This window comes from Lagopus muta, chromosome 14 (genome assembly GCF_023343835.1).
Source record: "Lagopus muta isolate bLagMut1 chromosome 14, bLagMut1 primary, whole genome shotgun sequence".
Taxonomy (NCBI): domain Eukaryota; kingdom Metazoa; phylum Chordata; class Aves; order Galliformes; family Phasianidae; genus Lagopus; species Lagopus muta.
The window spans coordinates 16,842,063-16,861,157 of NC_064446.1; the positions used below are offsets into that span (position 1 = coordinate 16,842,063).

Here is a 19,095-nt window from a genome sequence, read left to right on the forward strand (position 1 = left end):
GAGGTCTGTGCAAATAAATACAAATGATGAGCTACGGCTCCGCGGCCGCGCTGCGCTCCGCCTCCCGCAGTCAGACCGGCGGCCGGCTGCTTGCAACCCCTGCGCGCTGCTCCGGCACCGAGCGGCACGGTGCTGCCGCCCCCCCAAAGTGACCTTCCTTCTTTCCTTCCTTTCCCTCCTTTCCTTCTTCCTTCCACCGCTCCGGCTCTCTTCACGCTGTGACAGGAACGTGCCCGACCTCGCCTTGCAGCCTTGCTCAGAGGTATGAGGTTTGTTGAGGTGCAAAAGCTCTTCTTTCAAAGTCAGACGGCTTTCTGCTTTCATTAGAAAGGAAGAATGAAATACAAACTGCTTTCTAGCACCCATCCCACACAGCTCCTGCTTATTTTAATAATTTAAATGACCTGGTAAGGCTGAGTGCTGCCGATGCTGCCTCATCTGAGCGCTGAGAGCTGCTGGCTTGGTTTGCGCTTGGCTGGAGAGTGACGGCTGTGATGGGCCACAGATGGTTGTGGTTGAGCTCAGGAAGAGTTTTAGGCCACAGAGACTAAAAAAAAATGGAAAGTGCGGTGTGTTTCCATCAGCAGCAGTTATCCAGCGAGCACAGAAGTATTTCCGCGGCTGCAGTGCTGGGCAAAGAGCTGAGAGTCACGCAGTGTTCTGAGATGAGGCTTTTCCACAGGCTGTCGCCCGCCCCGTGGCTCCGGGTGAGACAGCTTTCCTGCTGTTCCCACTGGTCAGTGCAATACACCCATCGGTCCCGTGCACCGGGCAGCAATTACAGCCCAGCTGGTTTCAGCAGCACAGGTCAGAGCTGGATGAAGCTGCACCACACCGTGCTGCTAACAGAGCCCCAGGGCCAGCGCTGAACTTTGCAAAGGCGTTTGGCTGAAATTCAGTGCGTCTCTGTGCACTGCAAACAGTCTTCACTCTTGCTCTGACCCCTTTTGCAAGCAGCTTTGGCAGGAGCAGTGCACAAAGACAGCAGAGTCATCCCAGTAAAAAAACAAAAACAAAAACAAAACCCCAAGAACAACCAACCAAACAAAAAAATATGTTTTGTTGGGAGGAACAAACCACAACAGCGCGCAGAGGCAGGCACGTGCATGTGCTGCCACAGCTGCCCCGTCCTGCCCACGTCCCATGGATCTGCGTGCTTCAGGCAGCCTGCTGATGCTGAGGAAATGGCTCCAGGGCTGGGTTATACGTGTGACTGGAATGCAGGATATTTTTAGGTATGATTATTTATGCGTGTTGCTGTTTCTGCATTCTCAGCTCGCTGTTGAAATGTTGAAGAACTTCCTGGTGTCTGAACAAGCTGATTTTCCTTCCCAGCAAAAGCAGCAGATGGAAGGAAACAAACACTTCCCTGCAGAACCAGGGGGTTCTAACAAGCACAGCATTTTCTTTTTCTCTGCCTTGAAGTGATTAGAGTCAGCAGTTCACACAGACCAGAGCTTTTGCTATCAGGGGCTGCTTTGGAGCACTGTTAGTTTTTTTTTTTTTTTTCCCCTTCTGAAAAAAGCAACAATTAAAATTTTATGTGCATAAATTTCTCTTCAATTCCCATAATTAAAGCAGCTCCTAAAGGCCCGCCATCTGCCAGCATTTCCTGCTCGTGCGCATCTCACCTGCCTTCACTCTCCTGTTCATGAGGAAAGGAGAAACTGGATTCCCGGGTGGATGGACCTGCAGGGAGCTGCCCTTTTCCACAAGCCCTGCTTGCTGCCCAGCTCCTCCCACCATTGCCCAGATTCCAGAGCCAATGAGCACTACCAGCAGCTGCTGGCACTGAAGAATACAGCTCACAGCACTCCACTGCGTGTCTTTGGGCAGCACAGTGAAGTTTCTGCTGATGCCAGCAGTCTTTGGATGAGACTCCTGGTGAAGTTTCCATCTTCCTTGAGGCCAGCTCTGTAATGGCAGACAGTGCAGGCTTTATTTACATGAACAACACTCTGCCACCATTTTTTCTCAGCCTGCCAGTTGCAGCCTGTTTGCAGATGATTAAGCTATTACAGTGGAGAGCTTCAGAGGTATCATTTGATCCATTAACTCACGCAAACATTTGTCTTCAATTTTTTCTTAGGTGAATCATTTATTGCTATAAAGATAGCAAGGAAGAGCTAAGTTTTAATGTCTTGCTTATTCCTTATTTAAACAAGTCTAGCTTAGCCCTCCCCCCCACCTCCCCCCAAGCTTTATCATTTAGTTTGTTCAATATTGTTAGAAAGCATAGATTAAAAGTGCCCTCTTTGTTGTTCAGTCATACACCATAATCAAAGTAACGCTTGTGGAGCGTAGGGGTTTCAGGAGACTCACCATACTGCAGCCCTCTAACATTTTCAATTGCTTTCAAATGCTTTCACAGCATATCCCACACGGAAGTCACCGAAAAGCAATGAGTTCAAGCTTCAGAGCATCTCTTGGGAGAGAAGACATTTTGTATTGGAGGAAGATTTAGAAAATGCAGAGGTATGAAGTGATTTGCCTAAAACCATGCAGGAAATGAAAGCAGAACCAGTCATGCACTGTAACCACAGCATCATCTTAGCTGCTGTCCCTTGTAAAATAAAACAAACACACAGAGAGCAGCTGGAAGAAATTGCCATCAGCTCCCCATGTCAGCCGTGCTCAGGCTAGTTGGCCTAATTAGGGGGTGATATGCCTCTGGCTAATGACTGTGGCACAAACTGTTTTACCATCTCTTTAGGATACTGTCCAGCATTTTTTCTGAGGGTATGCACAGGTTGTGTCTGGTTTTAGTCTTTCAGATGTCCAAGTCAATCAGTGTACAGCTAATTACTGCTGTGGCTGTAGCTATACTTAGGGATATAATCCTACCTCGACAGCAAATCCACGCACGTCATCAGGACAGCTTCTTAGTGCAAAGGAGATTCTCAGTGCAAACTGTGAATCTTGTGGAAAGGGGAAACAGTGTGACAGTGCCTTCAGCTCTCACTCCAACTCCTTCAAAGGTGTTTTTCTTGCAAGAAACTTGCATTCTCCTCATGCCTACAGCATTTCTCAGGAGCCTCTCTTGGAGGTTCTTCTTGGCTAAAGTCCTTTACAATTCCTGTCTGTCCCTTAGGAGAACGGCAATGTTCACCCATCTCTTTAGGGCTAGGGTGAGCTATCCAGTCCTGTGAGGAATACAGAACAGATCCCAGCCTGAGCATGGTACTGAACACAGAGCTGTAATCATTCATTTATGACAGAGTTTGCAGTTCAGGACCATGTCCTCAGATTTAAACTCTTTCTCTGAATTGGCAGCTCAGAATCCCAGCAGGGCTGATTCAGCCCTCCTCATCCTAAAGCAGATATATTTAAGTCTTATCAACCTTAGGGACAGATGAGGGTGGTTCTGCCCAAGTCCAACCACAGATGAACTGTGCAAGCACAGAACAAGGGTGAAAATCTCTCAACCCATGTAACATTAAATGCAAAAAAAAAAAAAAAAAAAAAAAAAAAAAATCAAAAAATCAGAATAAACAAATGTATAACCCAGCGTGATTTCAGACGAGTGCTTACTCTGGGAGGCTTTGGGTCTGCAGCACCATCTGCTTGATGTGGATATTCGGGATTTCGTGGCACCTCCTGAGCAGCTGGCCAGCATTTCGGGGTAGCTTCTGCTGCAGTGCCACACGTGTGTGTGCTGGGAGCAGCTGGGAGGGCATCACGTTGGGAACTGACACGGACATTAACGGAGAGGGCGGTACAGCCCTGGGACGGGGCATGGGATGGCACTGGGGCTGCCGAGCTCAGGGAGCGTTTGGGCAGCGCTCTCAACACAGGGCTCGGCTTTGGGCGGCCCCGTGCGGCCTCAGGGGTGGATTGGGCGATCTTTACGGGTCCCTTCCAACTCGCCGTTCCGTGATTCTGTGCCCAGCCCCAGGGCAGCCGTTCGCACAGCCTACTCCCAGCGGGCCGTGAAGGCGGCGCCCATCTCCAGCGTGGGGCGCCGTGAATTTCGGATCGCTAGCTGTGGAAATCTCCGCACAGCAACCGCAGCACCGCCAGGCCCAGCGGGGCCGCCGGTTCCTCCCGGGCCCGAGGCCTCCGGCTGCCGGCGGGGCGGGGCGGGGTGGGGCGGGGCGGGAGGAGGGCGCGACCGAGCGTGACGGGCGGAGGGAGGGCGGGAGCGGAGCCGCAGCGAAGAGGCCCCGGCTGCGCGGCCTCCGCTTCAGCAGCGCCCGTCGGGAGGCGGCCGGGCAGCGCCGAGCCCCCGCCGCCCGCTCAGCCCTCGCCCTCCCAGCGCCATGGCGGCCGCCGAGCCCGGCAGCGGCCGCTACCAGCAGGTGAGGGGCGCAGGGGCTCCTTGGGCCGCGCGGGAGGCTGCGGGGGGGGCCGTAAGGAGAGCGCGGGGCCTCGGCGCCGATCCGGGCTCCGGAGGCCGCTGCAGGGCGAGGCGCGGCACGGCGCGGCCGGGCTGCTGGCGGCGGAGCGCCGCCCATCCCCGCGCTGCTGGCGGCACGGCGGTGACCTTGCCGGGATGCCGCCCTTCCGCCGTGCTGCGGCCGGCCGGCTCCGCGCGGGTGCTTCCCGGCGGTGAGGTCGTTCTGTACCGTCTTGGAGTGAGCGTTAATTTTGTTTCTCGTGCTCGGCGCGGTGCTCTCGGCCCGCGTTGAAATCCCCCTAGGCCGGATTGCGTGCTTGCGGAGCTCCCGGGTGCGCTCGGTGCGTTCTTCCTTCCCTGCCTCCCGTAGGATGGGAGCCCATCCCAGTCGCAGGCAGCAGCGGGCGGCGTGAGCCCGGCCCTGTGCTGCGGGCTGCGGAGCGGAGACCTCCCAGCTCGCAGTGAGGGGGAGAAATGCCCCAGAAGTGTGGGCACCTGCTGTTGGTGCTCCTCGGAGAAGCTGCTGGGCTGTGGCTGTGTGCTGGTGCCGTTTGGTGGCTGTGTGCTCTCCTCAGAATACCGGGTGCGGCTTCTCGTAGGACAGAGTGCTGGGCTCGGCCTTGCAGCTGGACATCACTGGTTTTGGCACGCTAGATTTGTAAAAGTTAAGTAAAACTTGCTGTTTTTTTCCAGTAGAACACAAATGTCTTCACTCACAGAGACAAATCTCTTTCTTTGTTGCTCTTCTCAGCCATGTTGGCTACAAATAACCGGTTTTCTTTGCTAATTGCCTGTCTGTCAGCCCTGAGAATCCTCCTTGTAAATGTCAATTACAAAGGGGTCTGGTTTTGTGTCCTGTCGTCTTGAGTTCATGAAGATATGTGACAGGAGCATCGTTCAGCTTATGCTGCCTTGTTCTCGGTGACACTCCAGACCTGACTGATAAGAACGCTGCTGATTCCCTTAAGAGAAATGTGGAAAGCTGTCATTTCACCAGATCTCACTCACACGTGGGGCAGACATGTAACAGACCCTGTTACTGCTGTAGAGCACAGCTCTGCGTGGTACAGCAGAGATTAGAGAGGCAGCCTGCGCCCCAGAGGATTTGTTCTGCTAAAGACGAGGTCCCAGGGAAAGACAGCTGTAATTGATTGCAGAATGAGAAACATACAGATGGAATTACTTCGCTGGACTGTTTAAAAGTTGCTTTTTTTTCCCCCCTTGCCCTCTGTCAGAACTCTGGTATTTGTGCTGTTGTCAAGCACGTTATTGGTTCCTCATGCTTGCCCTGCTCCAGAGAATCCATGCGTGCTGTGAAACTGGAGATGTAGAGCTGATGTTTAGAGGGGGTGGGAGAACCTCTCCAATGTGAACATGTTGTGGTTTTTAGATACTGAATCTCACTGCATGTACAGATGTCCAACTAAAATTTCTGCCAGAGAAGTATTTGTAAAGGATTGATAGCTGTAAGGGCTGGAGCTGAATGCAGGGTCTGTAAGTGTAGGCAGTGTGTGGAAATTACCAATACGCTCATTTAATCTTTTGAGTTACTGGAGTATGAAGCAATGAAAGAGAACTGAAAATTATCAATCTTGAACTTTTATTTTTGGGAGGGGATAATGCATCGGTGGCGGTTGACCCATCATTGGGCAGCTCGCCTGCAGCTGAATGTGCTGCCCTGTCTGCATGGCAGCTTAACGTCCATCTCCATGAGGGTTTTGTGTGTGGATCCGCGTGTGTGGGAACAGAGCATGAGAGCTGGGATCCCCTGAGTGTGTGCGTTCTCAAAAAAACAGAGAAAAGGTTTTTTTTCAGAGAAAAAACACAGAAAACTGAGCACAGAGGGCAGCAGAAATAAATGAGCATCTGAGTTCAAAACCCGCGTGTTCTTCCTTGCAGGCCTGTGTGGGCGCACGGGCTGTGCATCCCCCCGCAGCCTGTTCCACCACCTGTGTCTGTTCCTCTGTACGTGCTGTGTTAAAGAGGTGCTTACGGCACAGGGTTTATTTTCTGAAGCCAGTTTTCTGTAATCTTCAGCCCTCGTGCTTTATTCAGGCATTAGGTAATCTAACAGAAAATAGCCTGCGATTACGCCTCTGAGTGCTGCGGTGGTCTGGCTGAGCGCACTGAGGAAGCGCAGACGAAGCTAAGGCAAAACCCATGGAAGGAGGTGTGCCCTGCTGTGCTGGGGGTGTGGAGCTGGGCAGCAGCAGGCGGCTGGTTCTGTCCCTCGGTGCAGGGCAGAGAGGTGGGATGGGGTGCTGGGGAGCAGGGCAGGCTGCAGCACGCAGCAGTCTGTGTCCCAGAAGGACTGGGGCTGATGGCGTTGCAGTTTGGACTCGCTTTTGGGAAGGCTGTGCAGGGTGTTGCTGGGTTTAGGTGGCTTAAAGCCTTTTCAGCGTATCCCCTGGACTGTGAGTTCAGTGGCAGAGCTGTGTTTTGTGCTTAGAGCTGAAAGTAGTCTCTGTTCTGGAAAAAATACTTAGGCTTTTAATAGGTTTATTTACACTCTGTGTTAACTGCTTTTTACTGGAGGCATTTGAAGATATATGTGATGTATATGAGTAATGTAAACCCACCTAGAAAATGGTGGGTGTGTTAAATAATACTAACATACTCCTTTTTAAGTGGTATTTCTTCCAGTTCCACTTGTTGGAGGCCTACATGGATCATGAATCATTTTGTTATGGGAGGTGTCTATGGGAAATGTAAAGAAAGATTTCTCCGTTTGTTTGGCTTTCCTTTGGTGGAACTGCAGAAGAAATATGCTGCCTAAGATAGGAGAGTACGTTTGGAATCCATGGAGGACTGCAGTGCTTGCGTTCTGCCTGGGAAGACTGAAGTGAAATAGGAAAGGAGACATCAGTTGCCAGCTAGTGCTTACATTAGGCTCATATTTGATTTTTCAGTTGCGGTGGGTGTGCAGAATATCCCATATCTTGAAACATTAGCAGATAGAATTAGTGGTATCCTGGCTATTCATTTCCTTGGGAGCTGTTTGGTGCTTGCAGAAGATGTGCTGCCTGAAGATACCTGCAATTGGTGAGAATGGTAAGGAAATAAAGAAAGGGCAGGTTGGTTTCTTCTTTTTCCTTTTGTGCACGTAGATGAATGGAACTGAGGTGTTCTTTGGCCATAAGAGCAGTAGAGTCTTACAGAAATGAGTCACAGTTTTCTCACACCACTGCTCGCGTTGCTCTGCACCCGGTGGGAGCCAGGATTTGGGGTGAAGCTGTGCTGCCTCTGTGCAACGCAGCACTTGTTCCAGCTGGCTCTTGGTAGATATGTACTGCTTTGTTCTGAAACAGCACCTTCTGCAGGCAACCACACCTCTCAGGTGGGTTTGCAAGATTTTGGTGATTCTGTGTAGCTGTAGAATTAAAATAAATTCATTCTCTAAAGGTTAAAGGACTTGGGAAAGAGTGCTATACCGACAGTATCACTGCAAAACTTGTGCAGCAGCAGAATGCAGCCTTGCAGGCAGAAGTCTGTTTTAAATATTATCTTAGGTATCAGTATTTTGCTGGACTCTTAGGCTGAATTCTTTCTGTGACCTGTTAGCGTCCAGGAGGATGTTAGTGTGGTCCTAAAAATTGCAGCAGGGCTTTGTGCTTTGGTAGGTGCAGGAAAGGTAACTCTGGCTCCCTAAGATGGAAACCAGCTTCTTGTGATGGCTTCAGCCATCGAGCACGCAGACAGAGGACGGTCCCAGCAGAGGTGTGTTCTGCCTGACGTGCTTGTTGGTGGCTTGGGCAAAGCAGCACAGTGCTCTGGGTGAGCAGAGGTGGGGGAATGGGAGCAGTGCTTCGCAGCACTGGGGGTGTTTCTGTGGTGAGTCGGTGAGGAGCAGCTCCCTGGAGGCCATGGATGGCATTTCGGAGGGCAGCAGCTGTGCTGAGCAGTGCTGGATGCATGCAGTGTGGTGCAAGGCACAGCTGTGCAGCCTGAACAGCAGCGTGAGGGAAGGGCCTTGTGTCCTTGTGGTGTGCACCTCCGGGTGCAAGTGTAACAAGCAGCTCTGTGCACTGCTGTAATGCAGGTCAGTGACCTGCCAGAGCTTTGGGGAGAAGAGTTACCTGCTCCTCTAGGAGAGGGCTGCCGAGGGTTGGTGTGTGTGGGTTGGCTTGTCTAATGGCTTGTCGTTACTCCTGCTGATTATAAGCTGATATGAAGTTAGAGGAACCTAAAACTGGATTGGGTGCAAGTCAGGATTTCAAATCAGAGTCAGGGGAAATGTAGCTGAATAAAAGGAGGTATCTTCTTTGGGCTGGGCAGCAGCTTTTATTTGTGTCCCAAAGGCTGAAGATACAAAAGGAAAAAAGTAAGGGGCATTGCAATGGGATTAGAAAGTTGACCTGCTGGAGTACTTCCTATTTCAGGAATGATGTGGGTGGTTGTTTTTTGTTTGTTTTTTTTTTGGTCTTAGGTTGGAAGGGACCTTAATGATCATCTAGTTAGCATTTAACATTGCTCGTATTGGTTTGCAGAGGTTGTGATTCCATCATTCTGAAAAATCAACCCTGACACCTTTAAAACGTATATATATCTACATTGATTCTTTTGTTGTTATTAACCTAATTAGCTGCCTTTCTGAAATCCCACAGAAACCATAGTAACAACCAAAATGAGACCTGATCAGGGTTGCCTTCACTTGGATCCTCAGTAGGATTTCGTGCAGCACTACCTGGTGTGCCAGCACACGAATCAGAACTGAACTGCAGTGAGCACTGCTGAGCCGATGCATTGCTGACTGTGCATGGCTGAGACAAAGCTGGGAATGGGCTGCATGCAAACATTAATAAAGATGCAGAGCAATGCCAGCAGGCAGCGTGCTGAGCGTACAGAGTTTGGAAGAGGAAACAAACTTGCATGGAAACATTTAAAAATGTCCTTTAAGTTTAGAACTTTAGTGCTGCTGTGCTGCACGTTTCTGCACTGGCAAAGTGGGGCAGCAGCAGCACCCCGCTCAGAGCTGCACTGCTGGTGGCTTTTGTTGGTTGGGAAGTAAATGTCTGATGGAACAGGGTAAGACTCAGGGACAACTTCCTGGCATTTGGTAATCAGATGAAAAACTAATCTCAGCCAAGCTCTTGTTTTAATAAGTGTGCACACTGTGTAAATACGGCCTACTTTCAATGCAGCAAATGGGAGACTCACACTTTAAAAGCTGAGCTCCATCTGAGGAGCAAAGAAAGAACACCTGGCAGCCTCAGCAAAACAGGCTGTGTTCAAACCCGGCCTCAGTCAGATTCTCTGGGATCTGAAGGCTCCCAGCAGCGGCACAGAGGGAGGTTGCCTGCAGCCCCCCCACAGCACAGTGCTGGGTGCTGGGTGCCCGCCTCAGCCTGGGTGGAAAATGCAAGGCGAGAGCAGCAGGGCCGTGTTGTGCCACGTGAGACCTGGTGATTCATTCTTCCTGTCACATGAACCCTCACTGTTTTGCTAATAAGCACTTAGTTGAATTTTAGATGCCTGGAATCATTAAAAAGGCTGGAAGGCATTTGTGTACCTTGTCCATTAAAAGGCAAATCTGTTTCCTATAACTGCTTACCTTAGAGAGCCTCTAGCTCAATTTTACGAAGTAGAAGTAACTGCGTGTTTGATGTCATTACTTGACCTGTGGTGGTTTGGAGCTAGCAGTAAGGCCAGCTCGCCTTCTCCCGCATGACGCAGCAGTCAGTGGGGAGGTGGCAGCAGCCCTTGGACCCTTGGTTAATTGTTCCATGTGCACACGAGTGTGCAGCTGGCCCATCTGGTTTGCCTTCGTCAGCTTCTCTGATCAAAGCTGTAGTTGGCATACCTGGCTCATGCAGGGGATGCTGCAGCTGTCACTTGGTGGCTGGGAAGGCCCAGCAATGGATGCTCGCCTGCTCACTGGGATGGGTGTCATGCAGTTCATGCAGCTGTTGGGAAGCAGGTGTCCAATGGATTGCATCTAACTGAAGAGGTTTGGGCTTTGATTTTAACGAGGACGTGGATGCAGTCTGAGCCTTTGATCTGAGCTACTGAAAGGAAAAAGAAGGTGCAGTGCAGTTAGGTGTAAGTGAGACCTTCTTGTACGCATGTGGGCCATTTTTTTGTTTTCCTGGTAAGCTGTACAAGCAAAACAGAACTGCCAGCTCCCTGAGCAGTAAATGCTTGGCAAGGACTTGAGTGCCAACTTCAGAAGATGCCAGAAGTGTCTCTCCAAAGAGAAGAGAGCAAATGGCTTCAAGAACATTAGTGCCAGTGTGCAGGAGGAGTGGCTGAAGATGTTATGGGAGGAGCTGCTGTTGCTTAGCACTGGAGTAGCAGTGATGGCATCTCCCTGTGAGGGCTGAGTCCCAACATGCTTTTCTGAAATGAATTGTCTTTCTGTGTAAAGAGTTAATTTCTTTGTTGATGAGAAGTGGAACAAGAAAAATAAATCAGGTAGCAGCTGATTTGTAAGCTCTGTTCTGGTGTGTTCTGTTTTCAGCCCATCTGGTTTGCCCTCGTCAGCTTCTCTGGAGTTGGAGCTGGAGTTGGCATACCTGGGTCATGCAGGGGATGCTGCACTGCTGATAAGCTGCAGGGGTATTTATACCAAGCTGTGGGAATGTGGGAAGCACGGTGCACAAAGCACACCGTCTTCTCTGAAGTCATACATTGTGAAGGGGTGAGGAAAAATTGCAAGAGTCATATTTACATGCACCTTGTATCTGCTACAAACCAGGGGCAGCAGTGCAATCTGTTGTCTCCTGTTATTTCCTCAGCTAAAGCAGATGCAGTTGTGAGCTCACGGTGTGAGCTGAGGATCCTTGGGAAGTGCTGGGGAAATGGAGAGGTACTGATAGGTGTGTGCTGTGCTAGGTTGAAGTCCAGGTGTGTGTGGACGTGAAATCATTTTAATGTGCTTTTAGATCAACTGGGAGCTCTTTGGAGCAAAGCGAGGAACTGCTGGAATGCTCCACAATGCCACAGAGCTGTCTTGTTCCAGAAGAGGCTGCCATGTGCACTTAAAACTCGGGGGGCAGTTCCACAGACCATGGGGCACCCGTTTAACCTCTCTTGTGTGGTCTGTTTAGCTGCAGAACGAAGAGGAGCCAGGTGAGGCTGCACCAGTGGTCAGTGATGCCCCTCCGCCCTACAGCAGCATTTCTGCAGAGAATACAGGTAAGTGCAGCAGAGAGGAAGGAGTTGGGTTTGCTCTGTTCTTTCTTACCTCCTTAATTGTTCTCTGCATTGACAGATGGCATTGCATTATCCTTACCAAGGCGACGAAGGATCAGAATTGATCCAGAGGCACTATTGTTACTTGTGGTTTAGAATATGCATTTTGGCTGCATTCATCTGATGTCATCCTGTAAAGTGCTGTTCAGTTACATTGCACAGCGTTCTGAGTTGATTGAAGGCAGTTAAGATCAAAGTGCTGTGAGGCTTTGTGGTTCCCTCTTGTTATTTGGCTACTGTACTCCTTCCAAAAAGGATTTGTTACTTAAAAGGGATTAAAGAATTCATGATTTCTGCAGTTTTCAGTAACTAAGAACTTGGTCATAAGGTTATGCTTCTGAATCATCGTACTGTCATATATCTCACTAACAGCTTTGAGCAAAAGAGATTTTCTTTGTGCTGGTTCTGTATCGGTGTGCTTTAACTTAGGTAAATCTTTTCATTTTTCCCCTCCAGAACTTCTGTAGTTGACTTTACAGAAGATTTGTGAATCAGATGCGAGTCAGTATTTCCAGTAGCCAGCCAGCTTTGGCTAGAAGTTGGAGGGCTGTTTCTAAAGCTGACTGTTGGATATCCTGCCTCAGCACACTCATTGTGAAGATGCCCCGATTAGTTCTGATTCCTTGGTGTGCCTAAGAGATTGGGGCTCAGAAATGTGCTTTGGTTTTTGTCCCAGTCCATTCCCTGCGTCAAAAAAACTGTTAGGAGTCTTTCTCTGGAAACATTGCTTGCCAGCAATCTGAGGCTCAGAGCGATTCTTCTTTTGACTCAGACTGTTTGGGATTCATAAATAAAACTGCTTCTGTTTTACTGAAGGAGAGATGCATGTGTCATTGCTTTAAAAATAAGTAGAGCTGGGCTTGTTGAAGTAGTGCTCTGCGTATTACTTTGTATGAGATAAGATGTTCCTGTGTCTTTCACTTTGTATTCTGGGATGGCAGGAGGCTAAAAGGGTGGGGAGGGGATGAGAGCTTAACAGTCGGGATCCTGAGGTCTTTTGAGGGCTTCTGAAATGCTTTTTGTTCCCACTGTGGAGTTGGGGAGCACACAGGTTACCTGTTGTATAACTTTTGCTTTGCAGCTTATTTTGACTACAAGGATGAGTCAGGATTTCCGAAGCCTCCATCTTACAACGTGGCCACAACGCTGCCTAGTTACGATGAGGCAGAGAGAACCAAGGCTGAAGCCACAATTCCCTTGGTTCCTGGAAGAGTGAGTACACTTGGCTGCCTGGATCCTTCACATCTGTGTAGGATTTCTCTTTAAGTCCTGCTTATCAAGTGTCCTGCCTCTTGTTCCTCAGCCTTTTAGGGCAGTGGTATTACACACTCCCAAGAGTTCTGAGGTGCGAGGTTTTAAATTCTCCTCTGGGCAGCTATGAAGTAATGCTGTCCAGGTTAGTTTGGCAAGCTGACAGAGGTGGTGTGCTGTATCTCCATGCACTTTTGTGTGGGTTTTTTATTTTTAAAGGAATTCAGGATTAATTATTCAGCCATCTCATGTATATACTCTCAGTGCTCCTGCTGCTTACTGAGCTGACTTTACCACAGGGCAGTGATGCAAGGGTGAGAAAACCATTCCCCCTATCAGAGTACATGTTTTTCATTTTTTAAATTTCCTTTGTCAACATTACCTTTTGTTCATCGTGGTCCCCCACCCCAATAGCATTAAATGCCCACAGTTCCTTATAGTTCTTTATGAAAGCCAAATTACTCATTAAGATGAGAAGTGTATTTTTCTGATGAGTGGGGGAATTCTTTTAGCGAGGACAAGAGCATGCCTGTATTAAGATATAGAAAACACTGCTAAGGATTTAATATAGCATGCCTTGGGGTTTTTCTCTGCTTGCACTCGTAGCCTTCTGAGATTTAGGAATATCTTCCCCAAAAGGAGTTTCTTTGAGTGTGAACTGAGCACTTTGTATCCTTGTATTGCACACTGCTCTGAGGGCTGTGTGCTTTGCTGACCCTGTCTTGCAGAAGCAGGTGCAGATGTGGGTTTGCTGTATGGATTGGGCTGACTTGAATGCGTTTGTGTTGCCTTTCCCTTTGATTTGCAGGAGGAGGACTTTGTGACACGGGATGACTTTGATGACAGTGACCAGCTGAGGATAGGAAATGATGGCATTTTCATGCTAACTTTCTTCAGTAAGTACATGGTGCAACTTATTTTTGTAAGTCAGCAGCCCAAAATAGCTGGTGTTGTTTTCACACTTAGGTTTATGAGGCACCAAAGAAAAAAAAAATTGTGCCAATTTTAAGGTTTTTGTACTTTTTTTTTTCTTTTTTTTTTTCCCTTCTTGGAATATAAAGAGGACTTGATCTGCTGCTTTTCTCTTCCTTTCTTAGTGGCATTCCTCTTCAACTGGATTGGATTTTTCCTGTCTTTCTGTCTGACTACTTCAGCTGCAGGGCGGTATGGAGCCATCTCTGGATTTGGGCTGTCTCTCATCAAATGGATCCTTATTGTCAGGGTAAGCTGTGCAGAAACACGTACTGGTACTGCTTGTTTTTTCCTGACTCCTTTTTGTTTCACTTAAATGTAAATGTTATTTCTGGCAAATTTAACTTTTTATTTTTTACACTGAAATGGATTTTCAGCTTCTTGTTCACTGAGGACAGAGCTTTACTGTCGTTCTGTCTGGTTTATGAGTTCATATGGTGGGATCATTACTGTAATAAAGGAGGTGGCAAACTGCACCCCCGAGGATATCTGCCACATCAGGAGTGTTTGTGTGCTGGGCACGGCAGCGATCCGACCTTCATGGAACAGCATCCAGATGAAGCCAGCCCTGCATTCAGCTTAGTGGTGCATCTCACTCGTGTGATGCTCTTTAGGTGCTACTTTGGAAATGCGATTTCTCTGAAGTGTGAGGTCACTGTGGTCACCGATGGGAAGGGAGACAGGGCTCTGGAGGTTTGTTTTCCTGCTGGAGGAAGCGCAGTGGTGCTGTCACATGGCTGCAGCAGCTCGCTGGTGCCCTCTGGTGTGACACGCTTGTGGCACAGGTGGCAAGAAGCTATTCATGTTATTTTCCTTACTAGGGACTGCATATGCAGACAGCTTGAAAATAGATTTAGGTGCAGACACTGCTGTGTGCTCTAACTTGTGCGATTATTTTTTTTTCTTTCCCCAGTTCTCCACCTATTTTCCTGGTTACTTTGATGGTCAGTATTGGCTTTGGTGGGTGTTCCTTGTACTAGGTAAGTGTTTTGTTCTGGGGGAAGGAGTGCATGCTTAGAACTCTGTAAGGTGCACTGAGGCCCTTTGGGAGCATAGCAGTACTGGCTACTAAAATATTTATGTGCAGGTGTAAGACCAAAATGTAACCCTCAGGGTGCTCTTCCTGCATGCATTCTAGGTGTTAGAGGTCCACATAAGCACTGTCTTTTTGTTGTAACTCTGGGGGGTGGTGTCTCATTTATCACCTGGAAGGAAAAAAGAAGAGAAAAATATATTTCAATTTATAGTAAGTGATGTTGTGCCTGCTGTTGAGTGAGTTGTGATCTTTCTTTCATTATTTTTTTTTCCCTCCATTGGAAGCGACTAGATCTAATCCAAAGACTAGATCTAATTTTGGATGAAAGGTTTTGTGATGGGCTGAGGGAAATTTGGTTTTGAGGTTGCACAATATTGAAAGAGGAGGCACCAGTGGTGCAAGAGAAGTTCTTGTATCAGACAGCTGTTGTGCATCCCAGCAACTCAGGTGGTTCTGTGTTATTAACAGTGAGTTGATTTGCTGCTTCTCTAATTGCAGAAGCAAAATCTTTATTAACTACACAATTGTGTTTCTTCCATCTAGGATTTCTGCTGTTTCTCAGAGGATTTATTAATTATGCAAAGGTTAGGAAGATGCCTGATACTTTTTCCACTCTCCCCAGAACCAGAGTTCTCTTTATTTACTAAAGGTAAACTTTCTGCTTTCGTGATTTTTTTTTTTTCTGTTTCATTTTAAACTTAATTTAGTGACTTTCCTTTGCATCAGAATTCTTAGAATGCAAGGCAGCAGGGAACAGTTATTTCTTGGTATCCCACACACAGCTCCTGTTTCTGCAGAGGGACAGCATCCAGACTGTGTTGGTGGGAGCAGAGGAATATCTGACATTTTGTGCTGGGTTTTTCCTTTGAAGAATTTTGAGTTCATTAGATTAGATTTGTGCAAACAGAATCTTGGCCTTGCGCTGTGACAGGCATCTTCCTGAGTGAGTGACGTGCCTGAAACATGTGCTATGTTCTAAGCATGAGCAAAGGTCACAAAATGTGGTTAGAAAGCTGTGCCAGCCTGGTTTGTGTACCAAAAAGAACAACTTGTCTGAATTTTGTGTGTACTTTGAATTTCCTGCCAAGTTCATGAAGAAATTCAATTCTTGCCCACCGTTTCTCTTTGAAAACCACTGCTGTGTACTTGAGCACTGCCCTACCTGAGTGTTTTCCAAAAGCCTGAATGCCTGAAAGTCTTTTCTTTAAGGCTGAGCTCGAGCATTGCTCCCTTCCTAATGGGACTTTAAAGGAAGGCTTAAGTAGTCAAACCCTTATAGCACAATTTCCTGCTTACAGCAGATAATGGCCTTGCATTAACTGTCCCTCCCTGAGGGGAAGGAAATCCCCGAATAGTTTGCTTCCCAGATGGTGGGTGCAACATGATGCTCCCTTCAGAAATCCTGTAATCACACTCTATTTCCCCAAGACGGGGTTGAAGCAGTTGCAGCTGGGACAGTGGTATGAGGAGAGCAAACAAAGCCCAGCTTTAAATTGGGCTCATTAAATTGTTCAGAATTTGAAACCAAGGCTTAATGTTTCAGATGCGCTTTCCCTTTGTTAGAAGCTGCAGATTGCTTAAGACTGCTTAGTTTCTGTTCTGCAGCAGGAGCACGTTACGTGGAACAAGCAACAAGCATTGTGCAGCGTTTCACAGCTTTGCCTGCTGAGGATGGTGTGTAAAAATAGCTCTTCAGCCCATTTATTTGTGTTCCTGTTCTGTTTAACAAAGTTACTGGCTTACAGTGGGCTTTTCTGTTGACGTCCAGGATTTGTAACATCCTCTGGAATTCCTGCTGAGTCACCATGAGCATCACTTCCCTGGGCTGTGTGCTCACACAGTGCCAGTATTTAAGCATCAGCTGGTCACCTGTCGCTTGTTCTCACTGAATTTCATTTTACTTCAACTTGAAACTTTTTCATTTATCATAGGGACCACGTGGAGCATTCTTGTTCCAGAGGCCTTTCTTGTATTTGATTCTGTCATTCTATGATTCAGAATTTGAAATAATTTTGGAGACCTTTCTTAACTCCCTGCATGTAAGGATGGAGGTGTGGTGTCTTTGTTTTAAACTGTTGTTTATCCATTTATTTTTGGGCACCTGAGAGCTTTCAGAAAGCACTCCTTTGGAGATACTGAGGAAATGGCCTGCTAAAATGCTTTCACTGGGGATCTTTAATCCAAACTTCTGAGGAGAGGAAGCCACAGAAGACTTGCATGTTCACTGCCTGGTTCTCAGATCAGCTTTCCGCTGCAGGGCGTGAGGAGAAGGCAGAGCTGAGTGATCACTTGTGTTTTAGTCCTGTCATTGTGTGCTGAGCTCCCTCATAAGCCCCCCGATATCCTGCGCTCTTTGTGAGCCACATCCTTCTGCTGTCTGAAATAGCAATCTCACTGTAGGTTCAATATTTAATATCCTTCTCCAACAGATGTTTTCTGGCAAATGTCTTCCTGTGTGAGTGAATTCTCCCTCAAGAAGTGACAGGACACCTGCAGGAAGTGAATCAAGACTCTGAGACAGAAGAAAAAATAATCACCTGCTTTAAAAGAAATAAATAAAGTACTGTTGAAAAAAAAAAAGGAGAAGCATTTCTTTCTATTTGTTTCTAGGTGTAAAATTTTAATAATTAATGCGGAATTCTGTAATCATTAAATCGTTAGTGGCTAATGTTTGCAAAAGCTACTGCAGTCGAGTCTGTGACGTGCTAATGAAGCCTTATCTAGTATCTGTAGTCGTTTGGGTAGCATGAGCTGTGCCCCGTAGCCAGCAGGGGACAGGCTTGCTTTGTTTCGTTCTGCATCCTGGCAGCAGGTTGGGACTCCGGCCCGTGGTGTGCAGTGTGAGTAATGCTGACTGCCCTGAAGGGATGATCTCCAAAGCTGAAGTGATGGCATTGCTATGGTTACACACCTTTCTGCTGCCATCACTACCTGCGCTGCCTGCATGAGAGGGAAAGCTGGGCTCTGCAGCACGGAGCCGAGAGGTGTAATGAAGTGGGAGAGTCTTATTGTGAAGGTGGCACAAGTATTAATTTTCTAATAGCCTCTGGTATCTCAGTGTTGTAGTATACTTTCGTACTGCCTACTTTTTGGACTAACTAGGGATTTTCACAGTACACGTTGGTAGTGTAAAGATGAAAGGTCACACTGCAACTTTGTATAAAAAATATCTTGCAAAATAAAGGCCTTCTTTTCCTTTGGCTTTGGACTTTTGAGACGACTCCTAACGTACCTGTAACTTGCGTTTATAATTTGTGTTAGCAGAGATTCTGATGCATTATAAATGTAGATTTAATGTCCACTTTTGTGCTTTCTGCCAAGTGGTAATTCACTTCGGAGTTTTACTATGTTAAAACTGTAAATACAGCAGAACATTAATAAATGTCACTTATGTAGCAATTTTTGCTGTAGATCAGTGTTTAATTGAGTTTCGGTGCTCGATTGCATCTGGTTCTTGATCCCCATTGCAGGTTTCCTGCAGGAATTTCATCACAGCTGCACGGAAGGCGTGATGCAGATGTGACTCTTCCTCCACTCCAGGGCCTGTCTCTTCCTTTTTGTATCCAGGTTTGCCATCCCCAGGCTGGTTTGCAGCATTGGTCTCTTTCTCTGTCAGCTCAGGAGACAGCAATGCCGTAGATTTTGGGAGCGCTGGGTTTTTCTCGGTCTCATGTAAGCTATCTGCTTTATGAAATGATTAAATCATAGTTTGTTTCAAGGCTGAACTTCACAAATGTCTGCTCCTGACATCCAGGCAGTTGGGCAGAGCGATAGATGGGGGTCAGTGGGAACTTCCTTTTTAAATACGTGTGTGCAGAGGGAATTACTGAGTTCATCCCGCAGGACAAAATCTGGAGCACTGAGGCACATTTGCCCAAACTTGGTAGATCAGCCTTCTGTTTATTCTCTTGGCATATGGGCCTTATTTGGTCTTATGCATTTGGAGAACCGGAATATTTGGCATTCCTGTTTCTCGTCATTCGGTGGCCTGGTGCTGCAGACACCTAGAGCTCAGCTGTCCTATACAAACACTTCCAGCCATTCTTTTCAAGGACCACGGGCAGGGAGGGATGCCCTGTGGAAGAGGGGGGGTGGTGGCAGGGTTTGAAGAAGCCCACATCTGTGTTTGGTGAGGGCTGAGAGACTCCGTGCTCAGACAGCTGCCTTGGGTCTGCCAGCCCAGACACTGTGTGCCACAGCTGTGGCCCTGTGTGCTCGCTGGATCCCTTTGTCCCAGCTGCCCTGTAGCAGCCAGTCTGCCTTCCCTTTGCAGCAGCATAAAGCTCTGTGTTCAGACAGGATCTGGAGG

At 47.8% G+C, this 19,095-nt stretch overlaps 1 protein-coding gene across 1 annotated transcript; it reads left to right on the forward strand.

The window, feature by feature from the left end:
• Positions 1 to 4,134: 4,134 nt before the first annotated feature.
• Positions 4,135 to 18,188, forward strand: NDFIP1 (Nedd4 family interacting protein 1). The gene is made up of 8 exons (XM_048960751.1): positions 4,135 to 4,298; positions 11,383 to 11,470; positions 12,609 to 12,739; positions 13,587 to 13,674; positions 13,876 to 14,000; positions 14,664 to 14,730; positions 15,330 to 15,435; positions 17,216 to 18,188. Exons 1-7 carry the CDS (start codon positions 4,260 to 4,262, stop codon positions 15,431 to 15,433), a joined length of 642 nt encoding a protein of 213 aa, XP_048816708.1. The 5' UTR covers positions 4,135 to 4,259; the 3' UTR covers positions 15,434 to 15,435; positions 17,216 to 18,188.
• The last annotated feature ends 907 nt before the right edge of the window (positions 18,189 to 19,095 follow it).